The 27,116-nt window shown below is 38.0% G+C and overlaps 11 protein-coding genes across 11 annotated transcripts; 6 read left to right on the plus strand and 5 right to left on the minus strand. All coding sequences in view use genetic code 12, as the record gives it.

The window, feature by feature from the left end:
- Positions 1 to 1,119: 1,119 nt before the first annotated feature.
- PVL30_005012 (uncharacterized protein) lies at positions 1,120 to 2,880 on the minus strand (the record flags this gene model as incomplete). Its single annotated transcript, XM_061119642.1, has 1 exon — positions 1,120 to 2,880. One exon carries the CDS (start codon positions 2,878 to 2,880, stop codon positions 1,120 to 1,122), a length of 1,761 nt encoding a protein of 586 aa, XP_060975625.1.
- A 2,281-nt stretch (positions 2,881 to 5,161) lies between these two features.
- On the plus strand, positions 5,162 to 5,704 carry PVL30_005013 (uncharacterized protein; the record flags this gene model as incomplete). Its single annotated transcript, XM_001523196.2, has 1 exon — positions 5,162 to 5,704. The coding sequence occupies one exon, from the start codon at positions 5,162 to 5,164 to the stop codon at positions 5,702 to 5,704; it is 543 nt and encodes a 180-aa protein (XP_001523246.2).
- A 560-nt stretch (positions 5,705 to 6,264) lies between these two features.
- Positions 6,265 to 7,281, plus strand: PVL30_005014 (uncharacterized protein; the record flags this gene model as incomplete). The annotated part of the gene is made up of 1 exon (XM_001523197.2): positions 6,265 to 7,281. One exon carries the CDS (start codon positions 6,265 to 6,267, stop codon positions 7,279 to 7,281), a length of 1,017 nt encoding a protein of 338 aa, XP_001523247.2.
- Positions 7,282 to 7,397: 116 nt separating this feature from the next.
- On the minus strand, positions 7,398 to 9,407 carry MRE11 (meiotic recombination; the record flags this gene model as incomplete). Its single annotated transcript, XM_001523198.2, has 1 exon — positions 7,398 to 9,407. The coding sequence occupies one exon, from the start codon at positions 9,405 to 9,407 to the stop codon at positions 7,398 to 7,400; it is 2,010 nt and encodes a 669-aa protein (XP_001523248.2).
- Positions 9,408 to 9,947: 540 nt separating this feature from the next.
- On the plus strand, positions 9,948 to 15,362 carry GCN2 (eukaryotic translation initiation factor 2-alpha kinase; the record flags this gene model as incomplete). Its single annotated transcript, XM_001523199.2, has 1 exon — positions 9,948 to 15,362. One exon carries the CDS (start codon positions 9,948 to 9,950, stop codon positions 15,360 to 15,362), a length of 5,415 nt encoding a protein of 1,804 aa, XP_001523249.2.
- A 296-nt stretch (positions 15,363 to 15,658) lies between these two features.
- Positions 15,659 to 17,392, minus strand: PVL30_005017 (uncharacterized protein; the record flags this gene model as incomplete). Its single annotated transcript, XM_001523200.1, has 1 exon — positions 15,659 to 17,392. The coding sequence occupies one exon, from the start codon at positions 17,390 to 17,392 to the stop codon at positions 15,659 to 15,661; it is 1,734 nt and encodes a 577-aa protein (XP_001523250.2).
- Positions 17,393 to 19,024: 1,632 nt separating this feature from the next.
- On the plus strand, positions 19,025 to 19,840 carry PSF1 (DNA replication protein psf1; the record flags this gene model as incomplete). The annotated part of the gene is made up of 1 exon (XM_001523201.2): positions 19,025 to 19,840. One exon carries the CDS (start codon positions 19,025 to 19,027, stop codon positions 19,838 to 19,840), a length of 816 nt encoding a protein of 271 aa, XP_001523251.2.
- Positions 19,841 to 19,975: 135 nt separating this feature from the next.
- Positions 19,976 to 20,743, minus strand: MED11 (Mediator of RNA polymerase II transcription subunit 11; the record flags this gene model as incomplete). The annotated part of the gene is made up of 1 exon (XM_001523202.1): positions 19,976 to 20,743. One exon carries the CDS (start codon positions 20,741 to 20,743, stop codon positions 19,976 to 19,978), a length of 768 nt encoding a protein of 255 aa, XP_001523252.2.
- A 368-nt stretch (positions 20,744 to 21,111) lies between these two features.
- FOL3 (folylpolyglutamate synthase) lies at positions 21,112 to 22,386 on the plus strand (the record flags this gene model as incomplete). Its single annotated transcript, XM_001523203.1, has 1 exon — positions 21,112 to 22,386. One exon carries the CDS (start codon positions 21,112 to 21,114, stop codon positions 22,384 to 22,386), a length of 1,275 nt encoding a protein of 424 aa, XP_001523253.2.
- An 840-nt stretch (positions 22,387 to 23,226) lies between these two features.
- PVL30_005021 (uncharacterized protein) lies at positions 23,227 to 25,044 on the plus strand (the record flags this gene model as incomplete). Its single annotated transcript, XM_001523204.2, has 1 exon — positions 23,227 to 25,044. One exon carries the CDS (start codon positions 23,227 to 23,229, stop codon positions 25,042 to 25,044), a length of 1,818 nt encoding a protein of 605 aa, XP_001523254.2.
- A 249-nt stretch (positions 25,045 to 25,293) lies between these two features.
- On the minus strand, positions 25,294 to 26,614 carry ASC1 (G-protein beta subunit and guanine dissociation inhibitor for Gpa2p; the record flags this gene model as incomplete). The annotated part of the gene is made up of 2 exons (XM_001523205.1): positions 25,294 to 25,719; positions 26,090 to 26,614. The coding sequence occupies 2 exons, from the start codon at positions 26,612 to 26,614 to the stop codon at positions 25,294 to 25,296; spliced, it is 951 nt and encodes a 316-aa protein (XP_001523255.1).
- Positions 26,615 to 27,116: the final 502 nt, after the last annotated feature.

Raw genomic sequence — 27,116 nt, forward strand, 5'->3', positions numbered from 1 at the left:
GCTTTAGTACTTTCTCTCATCATGGCTCGAGCATCATCGTGCATTCCCAAATACTTCGAAAGATCCATAAACACGAAGAAGTTATGTTTCATGGCATCTTTGAATGCAGCCTGTTTGTCTAGTATGGTCAATTTACTAGTACGTACTCGGCGCTGACTTTTCCGCTGTGGATCAGTGGAATCGTCAGCAAGGTGGTGTGGTTGGTCGGACGTTGCACTTAATTTGGCAAGCTCATCTAGCTGATTCTCTCTCAAGATGTCTTCGACACTAAAGAGTTTAATTGAATCGTCAGCCACTGGGGAGTCAACTCCATCATCAGCGGTAGCATTTGCCTGTTCCTCATTAAGTGGTTCATTAACAACAACGTCAGATTTCACCTTAGGCACTTCTTCTTGAGGGTGACTCATCATGTTTCCATTCTCCGGTGGCGTAGAAGTCTGTTCAATTCCTTTTCCTTCGGATAGGAATAACTTTAACTCTTCATCAGGATCTACGGTGTCCTCCATGGCTAGGTTTTCTAATTCCCTATCCATTGTCAGTGCGGAGGGTTCGAACCGAATACCAGCCGAGCTAGGTTCTTCATACTCGTAGTCTGGGTCTACGTCTATGTTTTCATCTGGAAACTGGAGTTCCAGGAATGGTAAATGTGAGTCATAGGGTGGAGACTGCTCTCCGATCGGCGGGGACTCAGTGTCTAATTCCCGTCGGGACTCCTGCATAGATTGCTCTGTTACAGGGCTAGGTGCGCTTTCACGCTCCACTCTCTCCATCTCCTGCCGTTGTCTAACTGCTGCATTGAGTTGCTGTTTCACCTTATCAGCCTTCAACTTATTGTGAGCATCTTTTCGCGAGCTAGGGAGATGGGCTTTCTTCGCAGTCCAATCCTTCACTACCTTCTTAGCAGATTGAGCATTGGCTGCGTGCACCAAGTAAACCGGGACGTCATCAATCATGATGGGTCCGGGTTTAATCACTTCATCTATTGAATCAGACATTATATGAGAATTAGATTGCATCACTTCTGTCGGTAATCGTTCGTGGTGGGTATTTTCTCTAGAGTTACTAGTGACTGTACTCTTAGGAATAACCTCTACCTCCATAACTTGTGCTGCCTTGGACTTACTTTGTTGGGGGCGTGCGATGCCTCGCATTAGAACTTAGAGATTTCAAGCTCAGGTGTTTTAAAAGGGGACACTTATAGAAATCCATGACCAACGGTTCACCGTTTGCTAAGTAATACTTCCCATCGACTTTCTTTACCAACTTTTCATCCAAAGCAGTCACCAATAAGTGGCAACTATCAACAGTGTGTCTGTACTTTCCACAAAAATTACATTTAGTAGTCTTTTGTGATTTGTCACCTTTAGACACCAGTGTAGTACCGGCATCTTTTTCTTCGTCATCTGAGATAAGATGCATCCTCGTTTGAAATGTTGCATTAACAGCATCCCAGATCCTCTCAAATGTCAAATCGTATGATTTGACACCTTGAATGATTTTATCGTTAGGTTTATTCTTGAGGAGTCCAAGGCCAATCTTTATGATCGACGCATCTTCAAACGTGACTATTGGTCCAGTCCTTCCCGGCTTTTCGATTTTAACTTCCGGGGTCATATACATGATTATTTGATCCATGACACTACCCATCCTTTCGAAAAGGTTCTTAAAGATTGAGATCCATGTTTCCTGTGCTAGGTGAGATGTATTGGTGATCCTCAAATACTTTTTGACAGCAATACCAATAATGGTCATTTTCACTCTAGGATTATGTTTCTTTTTCAAAGCATCATGGATAGCAGTCATAACATCAGTAACTTGGTTCGTTTCTGGAGGAGTGCCCCCATTGCCCAAGATAGGTAAGTAATCAACCACCGGTTGTTCAAAGGGGCCCTCACTCTTACATGACATCTCAATCATGTCCTTCAACGACTCTGACTTCGTCAAATTAGCTCCGTTCCTTAACTCATTAATGATGAGCTTATCAGGAACACCGTAGGTGTGTTTGTGCCACAAAACCGACTTTAACCAGAACATGAAACCTTCCTCATCGGAGAACTTCAAAGGGACACGTTTTGCAATGTCATACTGACCGAGTGCCATATTGTCATTTTGAGTTCTCCCTTGTTTGGCAAGGAGTTTGTCGTAGTACGCCATGAATGCCTTTTCGACAGCTATGTCTGGGACTCGAATGTATGGAATTACCCTGACGTCTTCCCCATGAGGGTACCTCTGTCTTGCCTCGTTTATGATTTGACAAGCTTCTTCATGGCCTTCAACCCAGAATCCGCTATGGACTACTTCTCCATGGTAAAGGATACCATCGTAAGATGCAACAGATCTATCAGATCCATAAGCACTAGGAGTACCACTTTGACGGGATTGGTGAGTCAAGGGTGAAGCGAGTGAGTGTGGCCTCGAGGTAGGGAAGTTACGTCCTGGTGAAAATGTGTGTTCTTCCGGATGAACTTTCATTTGCACGTCAGTTGGCAGGGTTATGCTGTTGTTATCATCCGAAATCTGGGCCTTGTTAGCCTCATCGTTCCTAGCTGGTACAGGAGTGCTAAGTTGCGGGACTGTTTGAATCATAGCGGCTTTAAACATAGCAGTCATTTGTTTCATCTGCTCTTGCATCATCATCATCTCAGATTTCAAGTCTAAGATCTCGTTAATCTCAACCTGATTTATTTGAGGAGCTTCTGTCCTTTTCAAACCAGGAGATTCATCTTCACCTTCGCTCATATCGGCTCTTCCCGAGGTAGAAATAGACTGCCCGGAAATTGAAGATGAGTCGACACCAGCAAGGTCTGGTTTACTTGGACCAGGGTTGATACTCCTTGGAGTAGGATTAGAGGTCTTAGAATCTTTTGTTGAAGATGACATTTGTAGTAGAAGTTTTTCAAGTTTTTGGAATAATATTTTGCTTGAATGTAATATGTGATATACTTGGTGTTAAACTTTTTGGTGAAATGTTTTTATGGTAGATAAACCCTTTGTTCCAAATTATCAAGGGTTTCGTTCAATCAATCTCGGGAATACTTATAGTTCTCGTCACGCGAGTAAGAGGTCGTGGACAACAATTTTTGTTGAGTAGGGTGAAAATTTTTCACCAGCGCATAGTCGTGTATCCTGGCCTCATCTTAAAAATTTTGTCGACAATAAATGAGTGCCTCGGATTTGACTCCTCCTATATAGCAGGCGCTAAGTCAGTATCTCTAATAAAGTGATGATTGAACGACCTATTGAAACACTGTAGTTTCATAATAATAATTGGTTGCTTCTTTCGGGATGCAATTCTGTCTTTCTCTCAAGATGCTATATAGTCTTTCTTGCGAGATGCAATTTAGTCTTTCCCTCGGTAGTTACCATCTCCGCCGTTTTTATCTGGTGTAATTCTACCTCACCGATAACCCGTGTAGTTTGTTTAGTCTGCTACCATCATACTCAGATGAGTCCGTAGACAGTAATGATGATTTCTTAAACGCTGCTTTAACGGTGCTTATTTACCTTCTAGAATGTAATAAGTCTTTTTTAAAAAAATGATATAAACCCAAATTAGGGATGTGGTCATTATCCTAAAAATACTTTCCTCGATCTTTGCACCAATTGAGGGTAGCCACCTATACCCGTGCAATCTTCGGTACTCGTTTCAACGCCATGCCTATCACACGTACAGCCTTCAAACTATAGCCAAGTCAGCAGACACGACTCTATTCGGTCTATAGTTGCACTCTGTCTAACGTCTACAACCTTCGCCCTTTGTCAACTGATGGGTGAATATTCCATCATAAAGTGTTGACAGTATACGCTATTTGATATTTTCTGGTGTAGTCTCGGATACGTCCCGATGACTACGATGCATTATGTTCCATTGGACTAAACTCGCATAGTTCTCCAATGAGGAGTAGCTCCTCCTTTAAACTGTAGTTCACAATAGTGAAGCTATTAATTCGTGGATAGGAGATTTACTCTTCCACAGGTCCTTCTCATAAATGATATTGACCAAATGTTGAAATGCCAAGGTATTGAAATGTCATGATCATTCAATATCCTGGTCGACAATACTGCTTAACAGTAGCCTCAACCAATGTATCAATTACTTGAAATATTAGGTAACCATATCAAATCATTCAAACAACATGATTTGCAAGGATTTGAGGTCCTCACTCTGGTCGCCATTCTGTCGCATAGCACTGTCACAAGTAACAAGTGTACGACTGCTGAGCATCGGTTTGAGCTGGTAGCTCACCGATACCAGCGGTTTGAGTTCGTGACTTGATAGGCTATATTCCAACTAAGTGTAATTGTCAATGATCGCACCTATAAAGGTCTCAATGCTCATAAGTTAAGAGAGTAAATTGTCTCATACAAAGTCACTAGTAAGGAGAATCGTGAGAGTATACACTCTGCACGTTCACCTAGTGATTTGTGTTCAATGTAGTTGACCGTATAAAATCTATATTTTACCGATCTTTCTATATAATAGTGATAAGTTAATTTTACCACTTCTCGTTCCTATTTATATAAACTCATCTTGTTTGAAGTTTCAAGTTTCCTATGTCGTGCAATATTCTCCAAATATTCACTTAGCGGAAACGAGGGCACAGAGCGTCCAATGTGTGTCGCACTGTGACACCTTTTCTGCTCTTTTCTGCTCTATTCTTTTCTTTTCTTTTCTATTCTATACTATTATTTGTTAGTTTTGTTAGTTTATTCTCCCTCTTTGATCTTCCTTCAAAAATATCTTTCTCATGAGCCGCAGGAGCAGCGTGGGGTAATGCTTGCTGGTATGATTATGGTATCAATCTCGATGATTGCTATTCGTACATGTATATGTATGTATAAATAAATATTCTTCTACAAGATCTTTCATCTTATTTTGCTCCCGCGCCAGTTTTTCTTTTGTACTAAAGTTTCACTCGTTGTCTCAGAAGGAAATTCCCCTTAAGTAATCTTTTGTTTTTTTTGTTCTTTTGCTTTCCCCCATTTTTTCTTGTTGCTTTCTTTTTTTCTTTCTTTCTTTCTTTCTCCGCCTATACATTTTAACCTTTTTCTTCATCTTAAACAGTATTTTATCAGAATCAATTGAGAGATTAGATACTGACACCGGAATCAGAACCAGAACCAAAACCAGAAATAGATAAATAAAAGACTAAAAGATATCATGTTACCTCGCAGCATTCGATCTGGAAGACAATTGTTTGGTCGCTATCAGCGTCCTTTGCTTAGATCATTAATTGTCCAACCTACTTTGCAACACAGTCTTAATGCTTCCAAAGCTATACCAATGGCAATTGTGAGATACCAGAGTGGCTCGCCATCAGAGTCAGCTGCATTTAAACCAAAGGGAGAACAAGGCGAGTTGTTGATTGAATTCACATGTAACGTTTGCGACCACAGATCGCAACATAATATGTCGAAGCAAGCTTACGAACACGGCACAGTGTTGATTCAGTGTCCTGAATGTAAGAATAGACACTTGATTGCTGACCATTTGGGGTTCATTAGAGATGAAGGATTCAATTTGGAAGATTACTTGGGAAGCGAAGGTGAGGAAGTCAATCAAAATGTGTTGCAATTCAATAAGGTCCCCGATAGCTTGAAACATAGTACTGGCCAGGAAGCTGACGAGCAACCACCTAAGGAGGAGAAGATTCTAGACCTTGAAGGTTCAGAGCCCAAAGTTATTAAGGATAATACCAAGTAATAGCGATTTATAGAGTATATAACTCATTCGATAAATAGCTTTAACCAAAAAATAGAAAAAATAATAATAAAAAAAAATACAAGGAAATATACAAGAAAAGGAACTAAACCATATCGTAATGAAAATGAAAATTAAAAAATGAATATTAAAACAGATTGCATTGAATTGATTTGCAAAATACCAATTCTTTAAAGTTCCATCACTTTCTCAGTTGCGCTCATTTGGATGCAAAAAAAATAAAAAATTAAAAACAAAAAACAAAAAAAAATAAAGAGTGAAGAATCGAAGGAAAGGAATGGAAGAGAAGGAAGAAAGAGAGAGAAAAAAGACATAGAGCTAAACGCGGAAGTGCTGCAGATTGTGCTTCTCATACTCGCAAAACGTTAGAGGTTGAATAAATAATTTTGATGTAGGAATATAAATATATGTATATATATTTTCGTATCCCCTGTTTTACCATAGCTGTCTATTTTGCATAGCTGTCTATTTTGCATAGTTTTTCATTTACTTCAAAGGTGCACATCACATATTAAATAAGAAACACCTAAACAAGTTCTAAAATGTTGCATAGAGTTCCCATCGTGGCCAGAACCCGGCCAATTGCATGCCAATTGCAATTTTCCAGGTTCAACTCATCCATTAAAGACTCGGTGAAGAAAGTGGCACACGATGCCAAGGAAACCCTTCAAGAACAAACAGAAACTTTCACACAGAAAGCCAAAGAAGGTGCTGAAACGATTGCTAGCCAATTTAAACAAGAAAAAAACATCAACTCCACTGTGTTGCAAAAGTATAAAGATCAATTATTGAAAAAAGCAAAAGAGTTGGGAGTGTCCAACATTGACGAATTGAGAGAAAAGTACAAGGATCAGATTGAAAAAGTAAGGAGCGAACTTGGTGCAGTTGACCCATTGGAGACTATTAAGAAATGGGAACAAGAACAAGAAAAGGATAAATCTGATGGTTCAGTGATTAATGTAAGATCACCAAGAGATAAAACAGCCGAAAAAGCTCCATACAAAAAGTTGGACGACTACATTGATGTTGAAAAAGTAAAGCCGCTTCCTAGAGACCAAATTGAACTCATTTGGAAAACCAGATTTCAGAACGACCCAAGATCGTTGCATGCTGTAATCAATAACCAACAATTTGAAGAAATCACTCAAAATGCATCCGAGTACCCTTTTTTTCTCTTGCCTTTACCGAAAACAAATGAAAAGGACGAACACAAAGGTTACCAGTTGGAATTTGTGCAATGGTCCTTTGTTGGTGCTAATACAATCCACTGTTTATTCACATCATTGGCCGAATATAAACTTCATGGCGAGTTTGCTAAGCCACATGTCGTTTTATCTTTCCACCAAGACTTGAAAAACGACAAAGATATTGTATTGATGAATGGATTGAACGAGAAAGATGGTGGACTCACCACTCAAGAGGCACAATTGTTGGTCTTGAATTTGCAAAGATTCTACAACGGTAAAGACCAAAAAAGACTTGCTTTGGTGAAGGATTTCAATACAGGTAGTGAAAACTTTAGTGTTGACAAATTGATTTCGGAAGCCACCACTGTCTAGAGCAAATTACAATAGAGTTTTGTTTATAGTACATTGTATCAACCTTTTATCCTTTTTAATTTTTTTATTTTTTTTGGTTTTTTTTCTTTATTTACTTACATTCGCTCTGAGTTGGTTTATTTCTTACGATTTGCTAATCGAGAATGTGTGCTCGCAGAATATCCATTGTGGCTTTTGGTACCTCTATTACCCCTAGTACCTCTAGCAGTGTTTGCAGATTTCTCTCTAGGTTCAGGATAATATTCATCCTCACTACTAATAATTTCCATCTCGTCTTCTGCATATGTAGTCTGTTTGGTTGTTTTTCTTCGACTCGAAGAACGAGATGGTAAAGTATTTACTTCAACAACGTCGACATCAACATCTGAATCATCAGAGTCAATAACTTCTTTGCTTTTCTTTCTATTGATGGTACTTGTCTTGACTGTCGAACGTTTCTTTGTTGTTCCACTAGAAGAGGTATCTTCCAGTACTGGAAACGAAAAATTCGAGATATTGCCCTTTTTAGTGTGCATGAGAATCTGTTTGAGCAAATTCTTGGAGTGTTTGTCGTTACTATCAACACCACCTCCGTTTCCTAAGTGAAACTCTTCATTGTCGATATCAACTCCAAGAAGGACTTTGGTTTCTTTCTTAATTTCGGTATTGATATAATGCGACAAACTATTTTTGTCATCATTTTCCACAAATCTCCTCACAGCTTCATTCAATCCAGTCTCAGGAACTAATGTCAATTGTGTTTGCTTCAAAAAGTCGCTCACAATATCTTGTAATGCCAATTCTGTAGTTTTTTTTTCGTTCAAACGTTCCTCCATCAAGTCTGCATTAAACTTGGTCTTTTGCATCAATTCATTGGACTCTACTGGTGCTCTTTTTTTGTAAAACAGCACAACGTCATTTGCATTGGCAATCCTACCAACAAACTGATTAGAAAAACGCCTAACATTTTCTATTTCGAATCCACCACTATATTCGACACGAAGCCTTATTAACGGAAGAGGCGGTAACGATGAAACTGATTCAGATGATGCAGCTAGTGTATTTGATGACATTTTCTTTGCTTCTTGGCTATGCATATATCCCACATTTGCTATTTCAATAGCTTTTTCTACTTCAGAAGTTAAAAAGGCAATAACGTCACCTTTCGAAGCAGCACCAGGAACTAAATCTGTCTTCAGTAACACTATTTCTCGTAAAACAAACGGTCGAACTGTTTCCAAAGGCAACGCTTCCAAAGTGTAATCTTTACCCCTGACGCGCATTACAAAGACTTTCTTGTCGGCAACTTCACCCTCTGCCAACGAAGTAGCGACAGAAGAACCTGCTTGTAAGACATCAAACCCCGTTTCTGGATTATGAACCGCGTGATCTATGCACTCGTGTTCATGACCCCATAATATAAAGTGAAGGAAATGAGGCAAGTAATTTTCTGGTATACTAGATTTGAAAGTATGCACGGCATGGTTCTGGTGGAATGCCAAAAAGTTAAACCACTCATCGGTGTGCAGTCCTGGTCTCTCGAAACGAACTTCGCCATCTCGAAACAGCCTGTGTAGTTTTTCATCACGAACGTTGGACATTCCATACAATGCAAACTTTGTACTACCCTTTTGCAACAAGATTGGTTTCACCAAATAAGTATCATGGTTATTATCTCGGGTTTTCCCAAAGTAGTTGATAAGTCCTGACACAGCCAACACGTCCAACGCCGAAAGCATCCCTTCCCCGGTAGCGTCATCGTGGTTCCCGTTTATTGCAAACACGGGCACAGAAATATTTAAATTCGGGTCTTCGTAATTCACCTCATCAAACCCATTGGACATTGTTTCTCCAGGCTCGCTCAACAATTCCAACTCGCAAGGTCTATCCCCCATACAATTGGCTCTTAGTGATTTCATAACATGGTACATTGATTTTTTCGTAGGTTTATTAATATGAAATAGATCACCACCTTGGATGATCATATCAACGTCATGGTCGCGTGCCAAACGCGTTATTTCGTCAAATGTCTTCCAACTATCATCGCCTCTAATGGGATCATTTTCAAGATACCCCACATGATTATCTGTCGTTAGTAAGATCTTTAGTGTATCAGGTCCATCCTCAATAAAATCCACCAACGGCATTTACAAACTAGACTTTGAAAAGCAAAAGTAACAGTCAGAATTTAGAAAATGAACAAAAGTATTCGTATTTGTTTGTGGATCTATGTATGTGGGTGCGATTGTAAGTAAAATGTAAATATGCAGTTTGTATCTGTAAGAACGGGGACCCTACCCTTCATGTTATACATATATATATATTTTTGCGCTAAAGAAGAACAAAACCAAAAAAAAATAAAAAATTGAAGGTGCAAAAGAGAATGTACGTGCAAGATCGATGCAAGGGGGAAGAGGTAAAACTGGGATGAATTTGTAGCATTAGATACCAAATTTGCAATTCACTATTTGCAACTCCAACATTCATTTACGCATTTATTTACAACTTTTTCATTTTCGTTTTCGTTTTCGTTTTCGTTTTCATTTTCATTTTCATTTTCTATTTTTTTATTTTTAAAAAAGAATCCCCTTTCCATATATTTTAATCCCCTCCTCCATTGGTTTCCTAGCCTTCCGTTTTCCATTCATACAACATAATACTTGACACGTACACAATACACACCATCCATGACCGATAATTCATTATCACTGGATCTAGAGCATCGACAAGATGACGAATTCAATAGTATTGCATCAATATACTCCGATATTTTTATTGATATAACTCCGAAAGGGTTGGTTTGGGGCAAAAAACCAAACCATCATTTTCAAGTCAAATTGAAATCAGATAGTACAAAAGAAAATCCAGAAGTGGCAATTACACTAGATATTGAATTCACTGCAACATATCCTTTATCTCCACCAAAAGTTAAATTACTCGAACCTGTGAATCTTTTAAAGAGCCATCAAGCACAATTGAAGAGCAAGTATGAATGTTTGATCAAAGAATATCCAAAGGAAGAGGTTTGTTTCACGATAATATCCGAGCTCATGTACTTGCTAGACGAGATACAGGCGAAAACAGGGAAAGTATTATCTTTGGAAGAAGAAAGAGAAGAGCGACTAAGACAGGAGCGGGAAGCTTTGCAAATGCGCGAAGCCAAACTTGCCAAAGAAGAAGAAAAGGCTACATATCGACGAAACGTGGAACTTAACGAGCAGATTCGCCAGATGAAGGATGATTATCTGGAAGAAGGCATAGAATTTGATAATAATAATAATAATAATAATAATGAACAAGAATTGGGACGATCTGCACCTTTACCTGATGATGTACAGAATTACTTTTTGTTTGAAAAGGACTTGGCAGATACCTTACCTGTAAATGGTGGCAGATTCAAGTTCCGAGCTATTTCAGGCTTTATTAAGTATAACAAGACCACATTTTTCAGCTCAATTGGAAAACAATACATTGTAAAGCCATTTGTTAGTTCGGAAGTTCAGGCAAAAGCTGATCGTATGGGGCTAGAGCTCTCGTATCTTTTAACGGACATCCATCTTCAAGAAGAATATTGGTTTAGTGAATCAGGGAAACGAGAAATCCAAGACTTGGAAAGAGAATTACAAAGCTGCTTGCATATCAATGATTCGCACCTTTTAAAGCTAGTTGGGTTTCAAATTGATAAACTCCAAGGCTGGCGTATCAGATTATTGAATGAGTATTCATTTGTAGCCCGAACTGTGAGTGATGTAATTTCCAGTACTAAATCAGAAAGTCATGTCGACTGGGCATTAGCCCGGAATTGGCTAATCCAGATTATTCCAGCATTGGAACATTTGCATAATCTCGGACTTACACACAAGCTGATCAATCCATTAAATGTTTTACTATTTGAAGATGAAAATTATACAATATCAGAACACTCTGCTGCTGGACCTGCAGGTGGATTTGATGCAACTTCAAAAGGATATACAAAAGAAGTGAAACTTGCCCATCCACTATATGGAGCTAGGCTACACAAGATGAAAAGCAAGTTTGTTACTACCAACATTAACAACAATTATAACTTGTCACAATTATGGATGCCGCCAGAGGTGAGAGGAGACAACAAGACCAATGACAAAGGCAATGAAAAAGATGGTAACAACAACAATAACAACAACAGCAGTTATTCCAACAAGTCAGATGTATGGGACCTTGGTATTTTGTTTGCCAGAATAATGCTTGGAACTAATGTATTTGATCAACCTCAATTGACGCCGGAAAATGTTTCACGAATAATCCCGCAATGTAATGCTTTACAAAATGAAAAGCAAAATAGATACAAAGACGCCGTAGGTGATTTACTTTCTCGAATGTTACAATTCAAGCCAGCCAAGAGACCCACGCCGGTGGAGTTGAATGCCCTCACATTTTTGAGAGACGGCCCTGCGATAAATTTAAATCGCCCTGCATTGCATACCGGTCTTCTTTCTGATATGAAATTAGCTTCAATTTCTATTTCTTCAAGTGCATCAAATACCTCTCGATTTTTTAATAATGAACCAGATGCAAATAATAGCAAAAGAAGTTTGTCCAGTAACAAGGTGGATCATACATTGACCAGTCGTTATGCGCGTGATTTTGAAGAAATTGGTAGATTGGGCAAAGGTGGTTTTGGGGATGTTGTGAAAGTGCGGAATAAAATGGAGGGAACATATTATGCTATTAAGAAGATTAAGCACAAAGCTAATAAGCTAGATTCGATTTTGAACGAAGTGCTTTCACTTGCTCGGTTGAACCATCAGTATATTGTACGATATTATGGAACATGGGTTGAAGAAGCCCAAGACGACTCAGATGCCACAGAGTCTAGTGTGACTTCCCAAACTACGGAGTCAAATGCCATTGACCAAAGTTCCGATACGGATGATTTGCATTTTGGATTTGGCAATAATAAACTCCCGCCATCTTTAAGATTAACCCGCACCGACTCATTTCAAGTTGACTTTATGTCCCGCTCATTTGATCCGAAAGTTGATTTTGATGATCAGCTTTCTACTGAAGATGATGATAGTGATAGTGATAGTGATGACGATGACACCGATGGAGATGGTGATGGTGCAATTGATAACTATCACGTAGATGAGCAGTCAGAAGATGCATTTGAGTTTGCACAAAGTACCGATGATGGAGAACTTGACCTGAATACAGACAAGAACGAGTGGAGCTCTAGCATGGAAGTACTGAGAGAGACAAACAAGCATAAACAACAGCAAAGACAAAGACAAAGACAAAAACAAAAACAATCTCAACATCTACAGCAAGTTCCTGCAATAAGAGGTGGGGTTGTGGAGAGTACTAAGCAATCGATACTTTACATACAGATGGAGTTTTGCGAGAATAATACTTTGTTGAACTTGATTGAACAAGGATTACCCAATAATCCTACAGAATATTGGAGGTTATTCAGGCAGTTACTCGAGGCAGTTTCGTATATTCACAAAGAGGGCTTTATACATCGTGACTTGAAGCCAATGAATATTTTTATCGACAAATCAAATAATGTAAAAGTCGGTGATTTTGGTTTGGCTAAAAACTCGCAATCCCTTTTGGCAGCATCAGCACTAAGAAATTTACCTCTTAGTGGTAGTAACAACAATAGTGCTACAATGACACCCACCATTTATAATGATCGGGGTGTGATCAAAGCAGGTGACTTGTCTACGATAGTAGGTACAGTATTGTATACTGCGCCTGAAGTAGCCTCTGGGTCCTACGATGAAAAAGTGGATATGTTTTCTTTGGGTGTAATTTTCTTTGAGATGTGCTACTCATTGTCAACAGGGATGGAGCGGGTAACAACTTTAAAAAGATGCCGAGAACTGATATTCCCTTCTACTTGGAAAAGTACACAAGAGAAGAAAGTTGTTAAGGCATTGCTCAACGCCAACCCCAAGGCCAGACCTAGTGCCTCTGCGCTTCTTCAAAGTGGTTGGCTTCCTGTTGAACACCAGGACCAAGTGATTAAAGAAGCACTCAAGTCTTTGGCTGATCCTGCGTCGCCTTGGCAACAACAAGTTCGTGAAACGCTTTTCAAGCAACCATACCTGTTGGCTAAAGATATTTTGTACGACAATAATTCTTTTCAAGAGCATGAATCGGCTAATGACTATTTGCTTTTCAACAAGTTGCTTAAAGATTTGGCTGATATATTTCATACACATGGAGCAGTAGAGAATTTGAATATTAACGTGGTACTACCAAAAACGCCATTACAACCAGCTGATCAAGTATACGAGGTTCTTGACAAAAGTGGGTCTGTGGTGACCCTTCCGTTTGATTTGACTATTCCGGTTGCCAGATTTTTGAGCAAAAATGATGTTGTGATACCTAAATTTTATCGTCACGAGTTTGTTTACAGGTCAAATTTAACCAAAGGTTTGGGCGGTATGCCGCAAAAGTTTAGCGCCATGAGCTTTAACATTGTTACAGATACACCTGAGGATATTGTTTTTAATGATGCTGAATGTTTAAAAGTTGTTGATGAAGTTTTGAGTCTTGTATCTTATATCCCCACTCGACGTATCATTCTTATCAACCATTATGATATCCTTGACTCTGTCATCTCGTTTGCTTTTGATAACGTCAAACTAAACGAAGGTGCCCTAGCGTCCGTGTTAGGTACATTATCGCAGTTAGAAATCGACAAATCTGCCAAGGAAGTGCGAAGGATCCTTCGAGATCAAGTGAGCGTGCCTCATACTGTAGTTGAGGATCTTCTTGAGAATTTTAATTTCACTTGTCCCTTACATGAAGCTCGTCATAAACTACAAAAATTAATGATTGACTCGCCCCATTTGTACAAACTCGAAAGGGCTTTTGCTTATATAACAAAGATTTTAGGTGTTTTGAACCAATTTGGGGTGCAATCTCAGGTATTAATAAACCCACTCAGTAATTATGATAACTCGTTTTACCAACATGGGATAATGTTTCAAGGTCTTTTCCAAGCCGATGGATTTAAACGTCCCAATAGGATTATTACCGGTGGTCGTTTTGATTGTTTGATTCAATCTTTTGTTGATAATTCAATGGCGCATTATTCTGATTTGAAATTTAAAAGTACACATGGTGTTGGATTTACATTAACAACTTCATTTCTTTTGAAATGGACAAGAAGCATACTCTCTCGACGTTCTTCGAAATCATCGGTATTAAGTGGAGGAGGAAATATAGGTTATAATGTTGGCAATAACGGTAGTGGTATAGGAAGTGGTGGTGCTAGTGGTGGTGTTGGTAATAGTAGTAGTGGAGGTGGTAATGGAAATATCAATTGTGCTGGTGGTAGTAGATGTGATGTGATTATTGCTTCGACTGATCTGGAGAATATCAGCAAGATTGGGTATGAACTAGCTGGACGATTGTGGACGCGAAAATTTAGTGTTGATATATTACCAAAAGCAGCTCCGCAGGATGAGCTTATCCACCAAGCTCTTGATGCTGGTGCACAATTGATTGTGTTGATCCGGGCAGGTGAAATCCACAAGAAATCGAAAAAAGGGTCTAGCTATAAACCGTTGCGCGTGAAGAATTTATGTACTGGCAAAGAGACAAATTGGGACAACTACGATGATGTAGTACAGCATCTTCATGAAGAAATCCACGGCGATCAGTTTGATGAGGAATCATCTGTTAATAAGCAAGACGACGACTTTGATGATGTAGGAAACTTACCCGAAGACCAAGTAACAATAGATATCAATCAAAAAGTGATTGTTGTTAATAATGAAGCTCCTAGAGGGCGTAAAAATAAACGTGATAAATGGGAAGTTGAAGGCAAAGGTAGGAGTGCTGGTACCAAGACAGTGCAAAGTTTAGCCAATGGTCCTGTGTTGGTATTTGATATTCGTGACGAGACGTTAGATATGATTGGAATTACTTCAATTAACCAACAAGAAGAATGGATCAGGAAAGTTGTTTATAGTACCAATAACTTACCAAAGAGTTTTGCATTGAACATTTACAATACTTTAGTGAAAGAAGCGGCAAAGGGTAGCAGATGGTGCATTTTGGTAGCTTCTAGAACCCAACATTCAACAATCGTTGACTTGCAAAGGTAAATAAATGTATAATTTGATGACAAAATGGAAAAAATCTTGGTTTATTTAAGAGCGAAAGGAAAAAAAAAAAGCGGAGAAGAATCAACACAAACAAATTGGAAAAATCTGCCTAAAGGAGAGTTTTATGACAAAGTTTTTTGATACAGGAAAAAGATAATTTATTGTAGGAAACTCATATTTTTACACTTACTTTGAATATTGTCTTGAACTAAATTCTTGTTCCTTTCTTTAATTTGTATTTTATTCTATTTTTCTAACTTTCATTTCATTTCTTACTAATCTTATACTTTATTGTTTTACACTGAAATTTGATGCTTTGCAAACCTTGATTTCCAATCCCAATATTCCTCTAGTCTTAATTTCCCATAGTTTGCATAATCGAAATCTATGTTGGACAACTCACTCTGGATCATTGCCCAAATTCCCCAGTAAAAGCCCGGAAGTCCATAAAACATTGCAATTTCATTCACCAATTCCTTAATCTTGTCATTGTCATTTGAGTCGCCAACGCAGTCCAAGTACGATTTGCAAAATTCGAGGATTGTGGGGTTTTCTATTGTAGGAGTAGGGATAGCACTTCGATCGCAATCAAAGCCTTGCCATTCGGCCAAATGGTTTGCAATGTCAAAAGCACGAGGTGCAGGTAACATGTATTCATAGTCGATAAATTTGACAGGGTTGAGGTCCACTGGTGGTATAGAATGGGTATCGTTTAAATGTGATTTGGTGTTGTTAACATTGTTGTTGTTGTTGTCATCGGCGGGGACAATGACATTTCCCGATAGTAGATCACAATGGCATGAGACAATTGGTGATTGTACTTTTTCTAAAGTTTCTTGAAGCCAGCGAAACTCTTCTTTGACAACTTCTTTAAGGTTTGTTTCATTGACTTCAATATTAAGGTGTTGTTGAAAAGAGGCTATCAATTCCGGATTAATTGGTACAATCTCGATCCAGTCGTCTATCAATTCCCAGATATTGGAAATGAATCGTTTCTTGGCATATGATGATTTCTTTTTCTTTGAAAAAGAGTTTCTTCTTGCACCGAGTCTTAAAGTCCTAATTTTTTCAACACCTTCTTCAATGAGTTTGTAGTCTAAAGAGTTGTGCCAATTGCCCAACTGTTGAGCAATTAAGGGATAGATTTCAATATTGCTGAGTTCTCCTGGTTTCAAGGATCGACCCAGGAGAAAGCCATAAATCATGCCATTTTTGAATCGGGCAAAAACGGGAGGAGCTAAACCGATAGAGTTGAGAATCATGTGTGAGATAAACTCTCTGTGTCTATCTATAATGAGATTCGTACCGTGGCCATAGACTCGAATAAGCACAGTGGTTGTTGAGTCATATTCACATGACAAGAGCATATTGGTGATACCACCAGTTACTTGCTTCAACACCAACTTTCCTGGCTCCAGCCATTGTGGAAATACTCTCATTAATAATCTCTTTAATTGTTTATATTCATTTTCTAAGTTTTCATTCAAGTCAATGACTAGTTTGGGAAAGTAGAGTGAAGAAGTTATCGACTCTGGAACACTCGATGGCGAAGGTGACGGCGATCTTGATCCCGCACGTGAGCTTAACCTCGACCCCAATCCAGCTTGCTCGTGTGAGTTTGCATTTGCTTGTGCGTTTGGGCTGAGGTATGACTGTGACTGTGACTGTGGTTGTGACTGTGACTGTGACTGTGGTGGCATCAAACCTGTCCCATTTGTTTCGCTTTCCAGGTCTGATAAGTTATTCAAGTTGTAAAGACGATTCTTGTTTTTCAAGTAGAGCTTATCGGGTAAATAGGAAGCATCAATTTTCATCAAGTTGGCTGTTTTGAGAGCATTTTGCGCTGCCTCCTGTCCCTGTTCTAATTGACTATCGTCGAGTGGAGTAAAGTGTATTTTCTGATTGGAAATGAAGCAATTTGCTGCTGGTAAAAACTCGTCGTTGGCTTCCTTTAAGGAAAGATGCGGCAGTTTAGAGTTTTGTCCATCAGAGGTGGTGTATGTAGTTAGTTTCTGGGTTGGAGAATCCATTCTATATATTCTAATCAATTATTCTCTTTGATATAATATGTGTAATCGTTTATTATCGGCTTGTTTCTTGAAAAAAAATAAAAAAATTAATGGTTTTGGTCGCAAGATGTTGGTTGCTATCTTTGGAGAAATCAAGTGAATTAATGAAAATTGTTAGTTGATCCTGATCTAAATGTACGTGTTTCCTTTGATTGTAATGTATCCGAGTCAGCCGTACTTGGTGTCTAAGACTAAATTGTCAGACCCTATTCCTTTTTTGTTGAGAGGTGAGAGGTTTTGGAAGGAAATATATATATATATATATATATATATATCTGAAATTAGATAACAACAGCGGGTTTATGGAAGCTGTGAATTAATTTTACCTAAACACACACAAACTCTCGCTCCCACTCTCTCTCACTCTAACACTCTCACTCACACACACACACACACCCTTTTTTCTCTTTTGCAAACTAAGAATACCAAAGTGAAGCATTTAAAAATAAAAATAAAAAAAATTAAAAATAAAAATAAAGAATGTAAAAGGCAGAACGACAACGACAGACTAAGAGGAAAACATGAAAATAGTTAAATTCAATTCAATTTAATTTCACACCCTGACCATCCTCTTCAATCCCAAGCTTTACAAAATATACATGACAGTTATGGTGACACTAAGCCGCAGGAAAGTTATTCTCTAAGCCTTAAATGTCGACTAAATTACAAAAGTTGTGTAACGGAACTACATAGTTACAAGAAAAGGATAATGTTTAGAATTGTAAGAGAAAAAAAGAGAATAAAGGGCATACCGGGGCTGATGATGTTGTCATTGTTGTCATTGTTGTCGTTGTCGTTGTTGTTGTTGTTGCTGCTGCTGCTGCTTGTTGTGCTAATGATATTTGATGGTGGGGAGAAGGGGTTATTAAGAGGGGTGAAGTTGTGGTGTGGTGTCTTTTGACTTCTATATAAAAGATGAAATTAGGAACAGAAATAAAAATAAAAATAAAAATAAAAAAAAAATAAAAAAGAATTTGGGGAGAGAGAAAATAACAACACGAATTATCCTTTTTCTATTTTTTTTTTTTTTTTGAATCTCAAATTTTTTTATCATAAATTTCTTTCTTTCTACTGAACAAATTGCTTTTTTTTTCTTATAAAGATCATTTGTTGAACATTAGTATTCTTAACAAGAGTTTGCACCTACCTTTTGTATAGAATTGTTATCCACTATTGTGTATAATTCCGGCAACGACAATAAAATAAAGAGCCAACATGTAAATTATCCAGACCTCTTGCATCTTCTACCTTAGTAGTCGCAGTATCCATCGGGTAAGCATCAACGCGTCCTTCCTGCTCAAACATGGAAAAAATAAAAATAATAAAAAAAAAAAACTTTATGAATATATGAAAAAGGTAGAGCCGCGACCGCAGTTCTGCAAAAGGACATTCATCCTAATACCTATACAACTTTGCAGCATCTACAATCTTCCACCATCAACACCTGTTTAATCAACAACAATAAAGTTCATTTGCATCCTCAATTCAACTAAGCAAATACTTACCGCCTCCCGCCCCCTCCCAACATCCTTCCTAATTCCATTCCCCCTTCCCAGTCCCCACCCTTTTTCCACATTGATTCTCCTTTTCTAAATGTATGGTGACCAGGCAAATAAACTCGTACTAGATGCAAAGCGATTCTCCAATTTGCCAAGCATACCTATGTACCAATCCGACCTTGTAAGAGATATTGTGAAAGAAACCAACGATTTGAATAAGGATTCCGAGTATTTACTCAACACTATGGAAAGACTACAAAACGAAGAAGAGAATGGAGAAACGAGCTCTCAATTGGTTGAAGATCAAAAAATCAATCAGTGTCAAACCTTCGTTACCCATCTTTCAATGAGGCGCAACAAGCGATGTCTATTGGCCTACGAAAAAGTCAGGAGTGATAAGCTAGTTGAATTTTCTTGGTTAAATGTTGATCCCATGGACTCAGTTGCAGTAGGCAATGATATGGAGAGACTGGGAGCATCTACAGCAGGTGGCGCTGGACCAAGTGGGAGACCAAGTGGAAGTGATTCCAGGGCAAGTACCACAACTGGCACCACAGCCGGTACCACAAATGCTACTAGCAAAAACAGTATGACGCTTCCGCCAGCAAAATCTATTCCAAATTTTACTACACAGTTGGACACAAACAATTTAAATCATTTCGAGCAAGATTTCTTCAAAAATTATCAAGACTTAATAATGAACTATAGACTGAAATTTGGCGAGTATCTCGATCTCATGGGCGACCTTCAGCCTCCCACAGATATCTTCATCGATGTGCGGTGCCTAAAAGATGGTGGTGATGTTACCACCGAATACGGATCTTTCAATTTGATCAAGGATTCGCAGTTTTATGTTCGAAAGAGCGATGTAGAGAGATTGATTCAACAAGGATACCTTGAAGAAATTTAGAACAAAAAATGGAAATAAAAATAAAATACAATAAAATAAAATAAAATAACAAAAGCAAGATTACTGGAAACTGAAGATGAATTTCAAAAAAACAGGGCGGAAAAGAATAATATTGCACATCTTTTACCCTATACATTACTCAACCATTTCAAAGTCTTCATCTTTATCAGACGATTCGCCATCTGGCTGTCTGCTAGTGTCTTCCTTTTGCGGCTCAACCACTTCAACATCTGCCATTATCTGATCACGAGACGAACCTGGTGTAGAACCTGGTGTAGAACCTGGCACCTCATTGACTCTATTGACCTCAGCCGCATCTGACACTTCGGCTACGTCAGCAGCATTTGCTACATCTACCATGCTCTGATCTCGGTCATCAGCTGACGATCCATCTTTTTCCTGTTCTTTCTCATTATCATTGTCATTGCTATTGTCATTGTCTTTAAATTCCTCCTTTATGTTGACACTGCTGGAATTTTCTTGCGTGGATGTATCTTTTTTTTGTTCATCAAGGGGTGCCGGTGCCAGTCCAGAATCAAATGGACTGTCTTTTCCCAATAGCTGTGCCATCTCAACCACTTCCAAATTTAGTTTCTCGCGTCCCAATAATGTGTTCTTTTGATCGACATTTATAGGTAATATCATTACTCCATCTTTATTCTTGTCATAGACTCCTATATTATCGTCCATATGTTTCACCTCCTTGCGTAGATTTATAGCAACTTTACTCAATTGCTGATATATCGACTTGGTCTCCGATGCAAACCCCTCTTTGTCTTTTTTCGAATATGATTCAAATACAGTGGAAAAACTCTCAAGTAACGAGACGATCCGCGAATCAATCTCTGAAAGTGCATCTAGTCGATCCTGAATATAGTTCTGAGGCTTTACTTCTGAAGTCATTGTATTTTGGTATGTGTGTTGTATGTGTGTGCAGTTTGATACCTAGTTGACTAAAAGGTCCAGTGTTCAATCTATCCAAACATAAACACAATTCCATTATCAACTGTTTTTCATTCTGGACTACGATTTCTCTCAATTCTCACCTTCGCCCTTCGCGCTTATATACTATTACAGTTCTTATTAGCACTATATAGGCTCACAAAAAACAAACAGAAAAGAAAAGAAAAAAGAGAAAAGAATGAAAGAATGAAAGAATGAATTTAAATGGGTCTTTTTTGAATACGATTAGAGAGTTTATTTTTTACAAAAGTCTCGAGTAATTGTGTTTCCAAATCTAGGAAGGAAAGAAAAGAAAAAAATAAAAGACTATGCCCATTGACCTCGGGCTAGCACGAGTTTCGAAACTTCTTTCCCATTTCAACAATCCTCACCTCAAATACAAGTCTATTCATGTTGCTGGTACTAATGGGAAAGGCTCGACATTAGCATATATTTCCTCCATATTAACTCAAAGTCGAATACGCAATGGAAAGTTCACTTCCCCACACTTGGTTGATATCAATGACTGTATCACGATAAATAATGAGACATACCTGCGAAGTTTCTTTGACACTGTGAACAAAAGCGTGGTGCAAATCGATAAAGAACTACAACTTAAATGTACCGAATTTGAACTCCTCACAGTAACTGCATTGCGTATCTTCGAGCTTGAAAAGGTCGATATTGCATTGATTGAAGTTGGAGTGGGCGGAAGGTTGGACGCCACTAATGTATTAACATCGTTTTATCAGGAGGATGCGAATGGAAACAGTCCGACTGGCGGAGTAATTGCAACAGCCATCACCAAGATTGGCATGGACCATGAAAAATTATTAGGCGATTCTCTTGATAAAATTGCCATGGAGAAAGCGGGAATAATGAAACCACGAGTGCCATGCTTTGTTGATTCTCTGAATACATCCTCTGTTCTCAGTGTACTTTGCCAAAATGCAGAGACTGTGGGATGTCCTTTTGAGGCTGTAACTCCGGGCAGTGAGGACAACGATTTGATAGATTTGAGTCCTTTGAAAGGCGACTACCAAATTCACAATTTATCATTAGCATTGAGAATTATCAGATCCATCAAACATAGCAACATCTCTTTGGAAAGCATTGCTCAGGGTATAAGACAAACAAATTGGCGAGCTAGACTACAACATTTGCAAATTAACAAAACCTTTAGTGTTTTACTTGACGGAGCACATAATGAAAGTGCAGCGATTGAACTAGGGAAATATGTTCGTGATCATTACAATGGAAAACCAATAACATTTATTATCGGAGTCACTAGGGGTAAAGATTTGAACGCAATGTTGAAACATTTGGTCAAACCACAAGATACAGTTATTCCCGTAAAATTTCTGCAGCCTGACCAAATGCCATGGATAAAGTGTGAAACACCAGAAAACATTGCGAAAATAGCCAAAACACATTGTCAAGTAGATGATACGCTTCAAAGTCCCTCCATCGAGGATGCTGTATCATATATAAAAACCATTGAGGAGCAGCATGGCTTATTGTCGCCAGTTGTAATATGTGGCAGTCTTTACTTGTGCAGTGACGTATTAAGAGCATATGGGAAAGGTTACAAGCCAAGTGATTGAGTAACTCTTAAACCAATATGCTGTGAAAAAGTGAAAACCCGGGTAATTAAAAAGAACAGAAAATGGAAAATGGAAAATGGAAAATGGAAAATGGAAATGGAAATGGAAAATAGACAAAGAAAAAGGAAATGAAGATTGAATAACGCACTAATAAACAATCCCATAGCAAGATTTTTGTATAACATCACCGGTGACCCCTTGGCAAGTTTTGGTTATTAAAGTTTATATTAATTTGGAATAGCAACAAGTCAATATACAATACATTTTTAGATTAAAAAATGAAGTTTAAAAAAGGGGGCGCTTTGAAGAAATAGACTTGAACATTCACTGTGAAAGGATGAAAAAATAGCTTTATATCATTTTTTACTATGTTTCGAACCATCTCTTTATAATGTACTGCTAGTGTAGAATATTAAACCTTTATCAATAAACTTTATTATTCAAGTCAATTTGATACTCCAGCTAAATTCTCTCTACTTTTATCGATAATTTTGAGTCATTACTTTATAGATGATTTTGAAGCAACATAGTTGTGGAAATATTTACTTTTTATATAGCCGCGCCAAAGGTTGACTAACAACTCAGTAGAGTTTTTTTTTCAAAAATTAAGTGAAATAAAGAAAGAAAGAAAGAAAGTAAAAAAAAATCGGTTATAAACCATTACGCGTCTTTGCGCGGATTACTTCAAATATAATCATCGTCATCACCATTCTCAAACAAGATCGATAGCCAAAACTCGTCCTCCTAGGGCATTGTCCAACACTGTTGAGTCTCTACAATTATCAACATATATAAAAAAAAAGAAAACCAAAATTGAAATTGAAATTGAAGAAAAATAAAATGGCGCTTTCAGAGTTTGAGAGAAAGAGACAAGAAAATATCAAACGGAATCAGGAATTGCTTTCAAAACTCAATTTGGACTCTATATCCAACAATATATCCAAAGAAATTGAAAGATCGTCTGCTTCTCCACAGCCTCAGAAAAATAAGAAACGTGCTTTACGATCTGTTTTAGGTCGTGTTGCGAAGAAAGAGGAAAAAGCAAAAAAAGTCGTTGAGCCAGCTAGGCGATCGCGTCGTATTGCAGGAATTCAATCTGAACAGGATAATCCTGAAGAATATGCCAAACATAGAGCTGAAGAAGAAGCTAGGGAACGTCGGAAACGTGAGTATGAGGAATTGAAACGGACAAAACTATTTGGAGACTTTAACCTCATAGATTTGGTTACTGATAAGAAACATGGTGAGATGGTTTTTGAAAGTAAAGTACGCAACAACAGCAACGGCAACAACAGCAACAATAGCACCGAGAATGGTAGCAATAAAAGTGATGATGGTGATAATGACAAAGTAAAGATTGAAAGTGATGAAAATCGCAAAAATGAAGATGTCGATGTTGATAATTTGGTTCACGAAAATAATGAAGTCTTGAAATTAATGCAATCGCTTGGTGACAGGTTTTCTGCTGGCGATTTTTATGAACAAATCAAAAGGAATGCACCTAGTGGCGATAAGTCTGTGGATGCGAAAAGAAAAGAATTCGATTCCAAAACCATATTTCCCAAATACGATCCGTTGCAAATCGGTATTACACATAAACGTATCACTGCAATCAATTTTCATCCTGCCGTTGAGGATAGAATTGTCGCTGCAGGAGACACCAATGGAAATTTGGGACTCTGGGCTCCAGACTCGTCATCATCGTCTGATGATGCAGAGCCATCCATCACTATATTACGCCCACATGGAAAAAATATTTCCAAGATAGTAACCCCTCGAAATCACCTTGAAAAGCTTTATTCTACTTCGTATGATGGTAGTGTGAGGTCGCTTGATTTGAACAAATTATCCTCATCTGAGGTGGTTTCACTAAATGATAGTTATGGATCGGATTATGGTATATCGGATATGAATATTTCCAGTGAGAATCCCAACTTGCTTTATTTAAGTACTCTAGAAGGTGTGTTTACAAGGATTGATATTCGTGAAAAACCAAGAGATCCAGAATATTTGCGATTACATGATAAGAAAATTGGGGGATTTGCAATCAACCCACAAGCTCTGTACCAAATAGCCACGTCTTCATTAGACCGATCAATGAGGATATGGGATTTGCGTAAAGTCAATTCGCTGATATATTCAGAGTATGAAGATCAAAGAAGCCCTCACATGTATGGTAACTATACGTCTCGACTCTCTATTTCAACAGTAGGTTGGAACTCTGAGAACCGGTTAGTTTGCAATGGCTATGATGATCAGATCTGTATCTTTAATTACAACAAATCACCAGAAATTACTCTGTGGAGTGACGACTTTATGCCTGATTACAAAAGAACTTCTCGCAAGCAATCTGCAAACGAAGACGAGATAGTACTACCAAATAACCTTCTCCCAGTAAATAAAATAAAACACAATTGTCAAACGGGACGATGGGTGTCGATATTGAAAGCAAGGTGGCAAGAAGACCCGCAAGATGGCGTTCAAAAATTCATCATTGGTAATATGAAACGTGGAATGGATGTTTTCGATCAAGAAGGGAACATCCTCGGACATTTAAACGACAACATGGGAGCTGTGCCTGCAGTTTGTAGTTTGCACCCTACTCAAAACTGGGCAGTAGGTGGAAGTGCAAGCGGAAAAATATACCTCATAGAATAGAATAATATTATAGAGAAGATAAGAAACAATTTAATATGTTGAAGAAGAAATAAACTACAAAACGACATTAACGTTGTAGATAGAACATTTGAAGAATCGAACAAAGAAAAAAGAAGAACCAAAAGAATTAAGAGGTAAAAATTAAAAATTAAAAAAAAAAACAAAAAGATTAAATTCTGTAACTTTAAATTCCCATTCCAAATTTCATTAAATATTACATATATATACGTTCAACGACACAATCTACGTTTAAGCAGATGGTGTCATGACTTGCCAGACTCTGATAACGTTATCAGTGTAACCAGCAAACAAGTTTTGACCATCAGCAGACCAAGCCAATGAGATAGCTTCTGGGTCCTTAGCGTTAGCACCAATAGCGAATTCTGGTTTCAATTCATCCAACAAAGATCTTTCTTGCAATTTGAAGATCTTGATTCCGGAAGTAGTGGCAGCAGCCAACCAGTATCTGTTTGGTGAGAAAGCCAAAGCGTGGACTTCAGCCTTAGCATCCAAGGTGTACAAGGTCTTGTTTGAGTTCAAGTCCCAAAGGATGATAACACCATCCTTACCAGCGGAAGCACACAATGATCCATCTGGTGACAAAGTGATACATGAAATGTAACCGGTGTGACCAATGAAGTCAGCGTTGGTGGAGTAGTCGGTCAAATCCCATGACTAGAAAGAAAGAAAAAGACATTGTTAGTATTAATTATTTCACTTAAAATCAAAATCTTGTTTCCCTTTCTTTTCATTGTTTTTTTTTTCCTTTTCGATAGAATAGAAAAAAATCAAAGAACAATCAATATTCAATCAGAGATCTTGGTGATAAAATGGTATGTCTCATTCGAAGCTGGCAAGCAACGTCTGAAGTAGCAAATATGAATAATCATCACTTGAATATTGATCCCATTTGACAAAAAAAAAATGAAAATGAAAATGAAAATGAAAACACTGATTTTGTAACACAGGATCCAAAAAATTATTATAGCAATAATAATGATCGAAAAAAATAAGAAAAAAATATAGAAAGAAAAAAAAAACATACCTTAACAGTCTTGTCCCATGAAGCAGAGATGACTGATGAGTTGTTACCTGATGGTGAGATTCTGACAGCTGAGACCCAATCGTTGTGACCGGTCAAGGTAGCCATACATTCACCAATGGTGTTCCAGACCTTGACGGTCTTGTCTCTTGAAGCAGAAACAATTTGTCTAGAGTTCTTGGCAATAGAAACTGACAAGACATCACCCTTGTGACCAACGAATCTGGTGGATGCACCGGATTCCAAGTCCCACAATCTCAAGGTCTTATCCCATGAAGCGGACAAAGCGTAAGCACCGTCAGCAGAGATAGTGACATCTTGGACAATGTGTGAGTGGCCAGTGAATGACTTCTTTGGGACACCGTATTGGTTGTCGTCACCACCAGTCAATTTCCACTTAATCAAGGTCTTGTCTCTTGAACCAGACAACAACAAGTCTGGGTGGACTGGGGTGGTGGCTAATGAAGTAACCCAACCGTTGTGGCCTTCCAATGTACCTCTGAGGACTAAAACTTCTTGGTCTGACATAATTGATGATGTTTCTATTGTTAGTTTAAACTATTTAAAAAGAAAAGAAGGAAGAAAAAAAGAAAAGAAAAGAAAAGAAAAGGGAAACTTAGAAGAACTATATGAGATGAAAAATTTTTGACAAAAATTTTACTGCAAATGCGTGAGACAAGGGATTGAGGGGAGTGAAGGGAGAATGTTAATGGAAAAAAATACAAAATGAAAAATTTTTTGTAGACTAGGTAGTGCACGTGGTCACAATTTAATAATGATTTGATGAGTTGCAACGCAGTAAGTAATTATCAGTCTGATAGCTACCAAGTGTGTATGATTTTGCACGTCCAGAAGGTGTCGTCAATTTTCCTATTTGGACCTATAGTTATGCACAATAGTTATTTAGTGTAATTTTATCTCTCAAATATCAAACGAAAAAAAAAGAAAAAAAGAAGAAAGAAAAAAAAAACACAATTAAGAGATAAAGATTGAAAGATAAGAGGTGACTTCTACAATCCTTATGCCTCGA

The sequence above is a fragment of the Lodderomyces elongisporus genome, chromosome 7, assembly GCF_030384665.1.
Source record: "Lodderomyces elongisporus chromosome 7, complete sequence".
Classification (NCBI taxonomy): Eukaryota; Fungi; Ascomycota; class Pichiomycetes; order Serinales; family Debaryomycetaceae; genus Lodderomyces; species Lodderomyces elongisporus.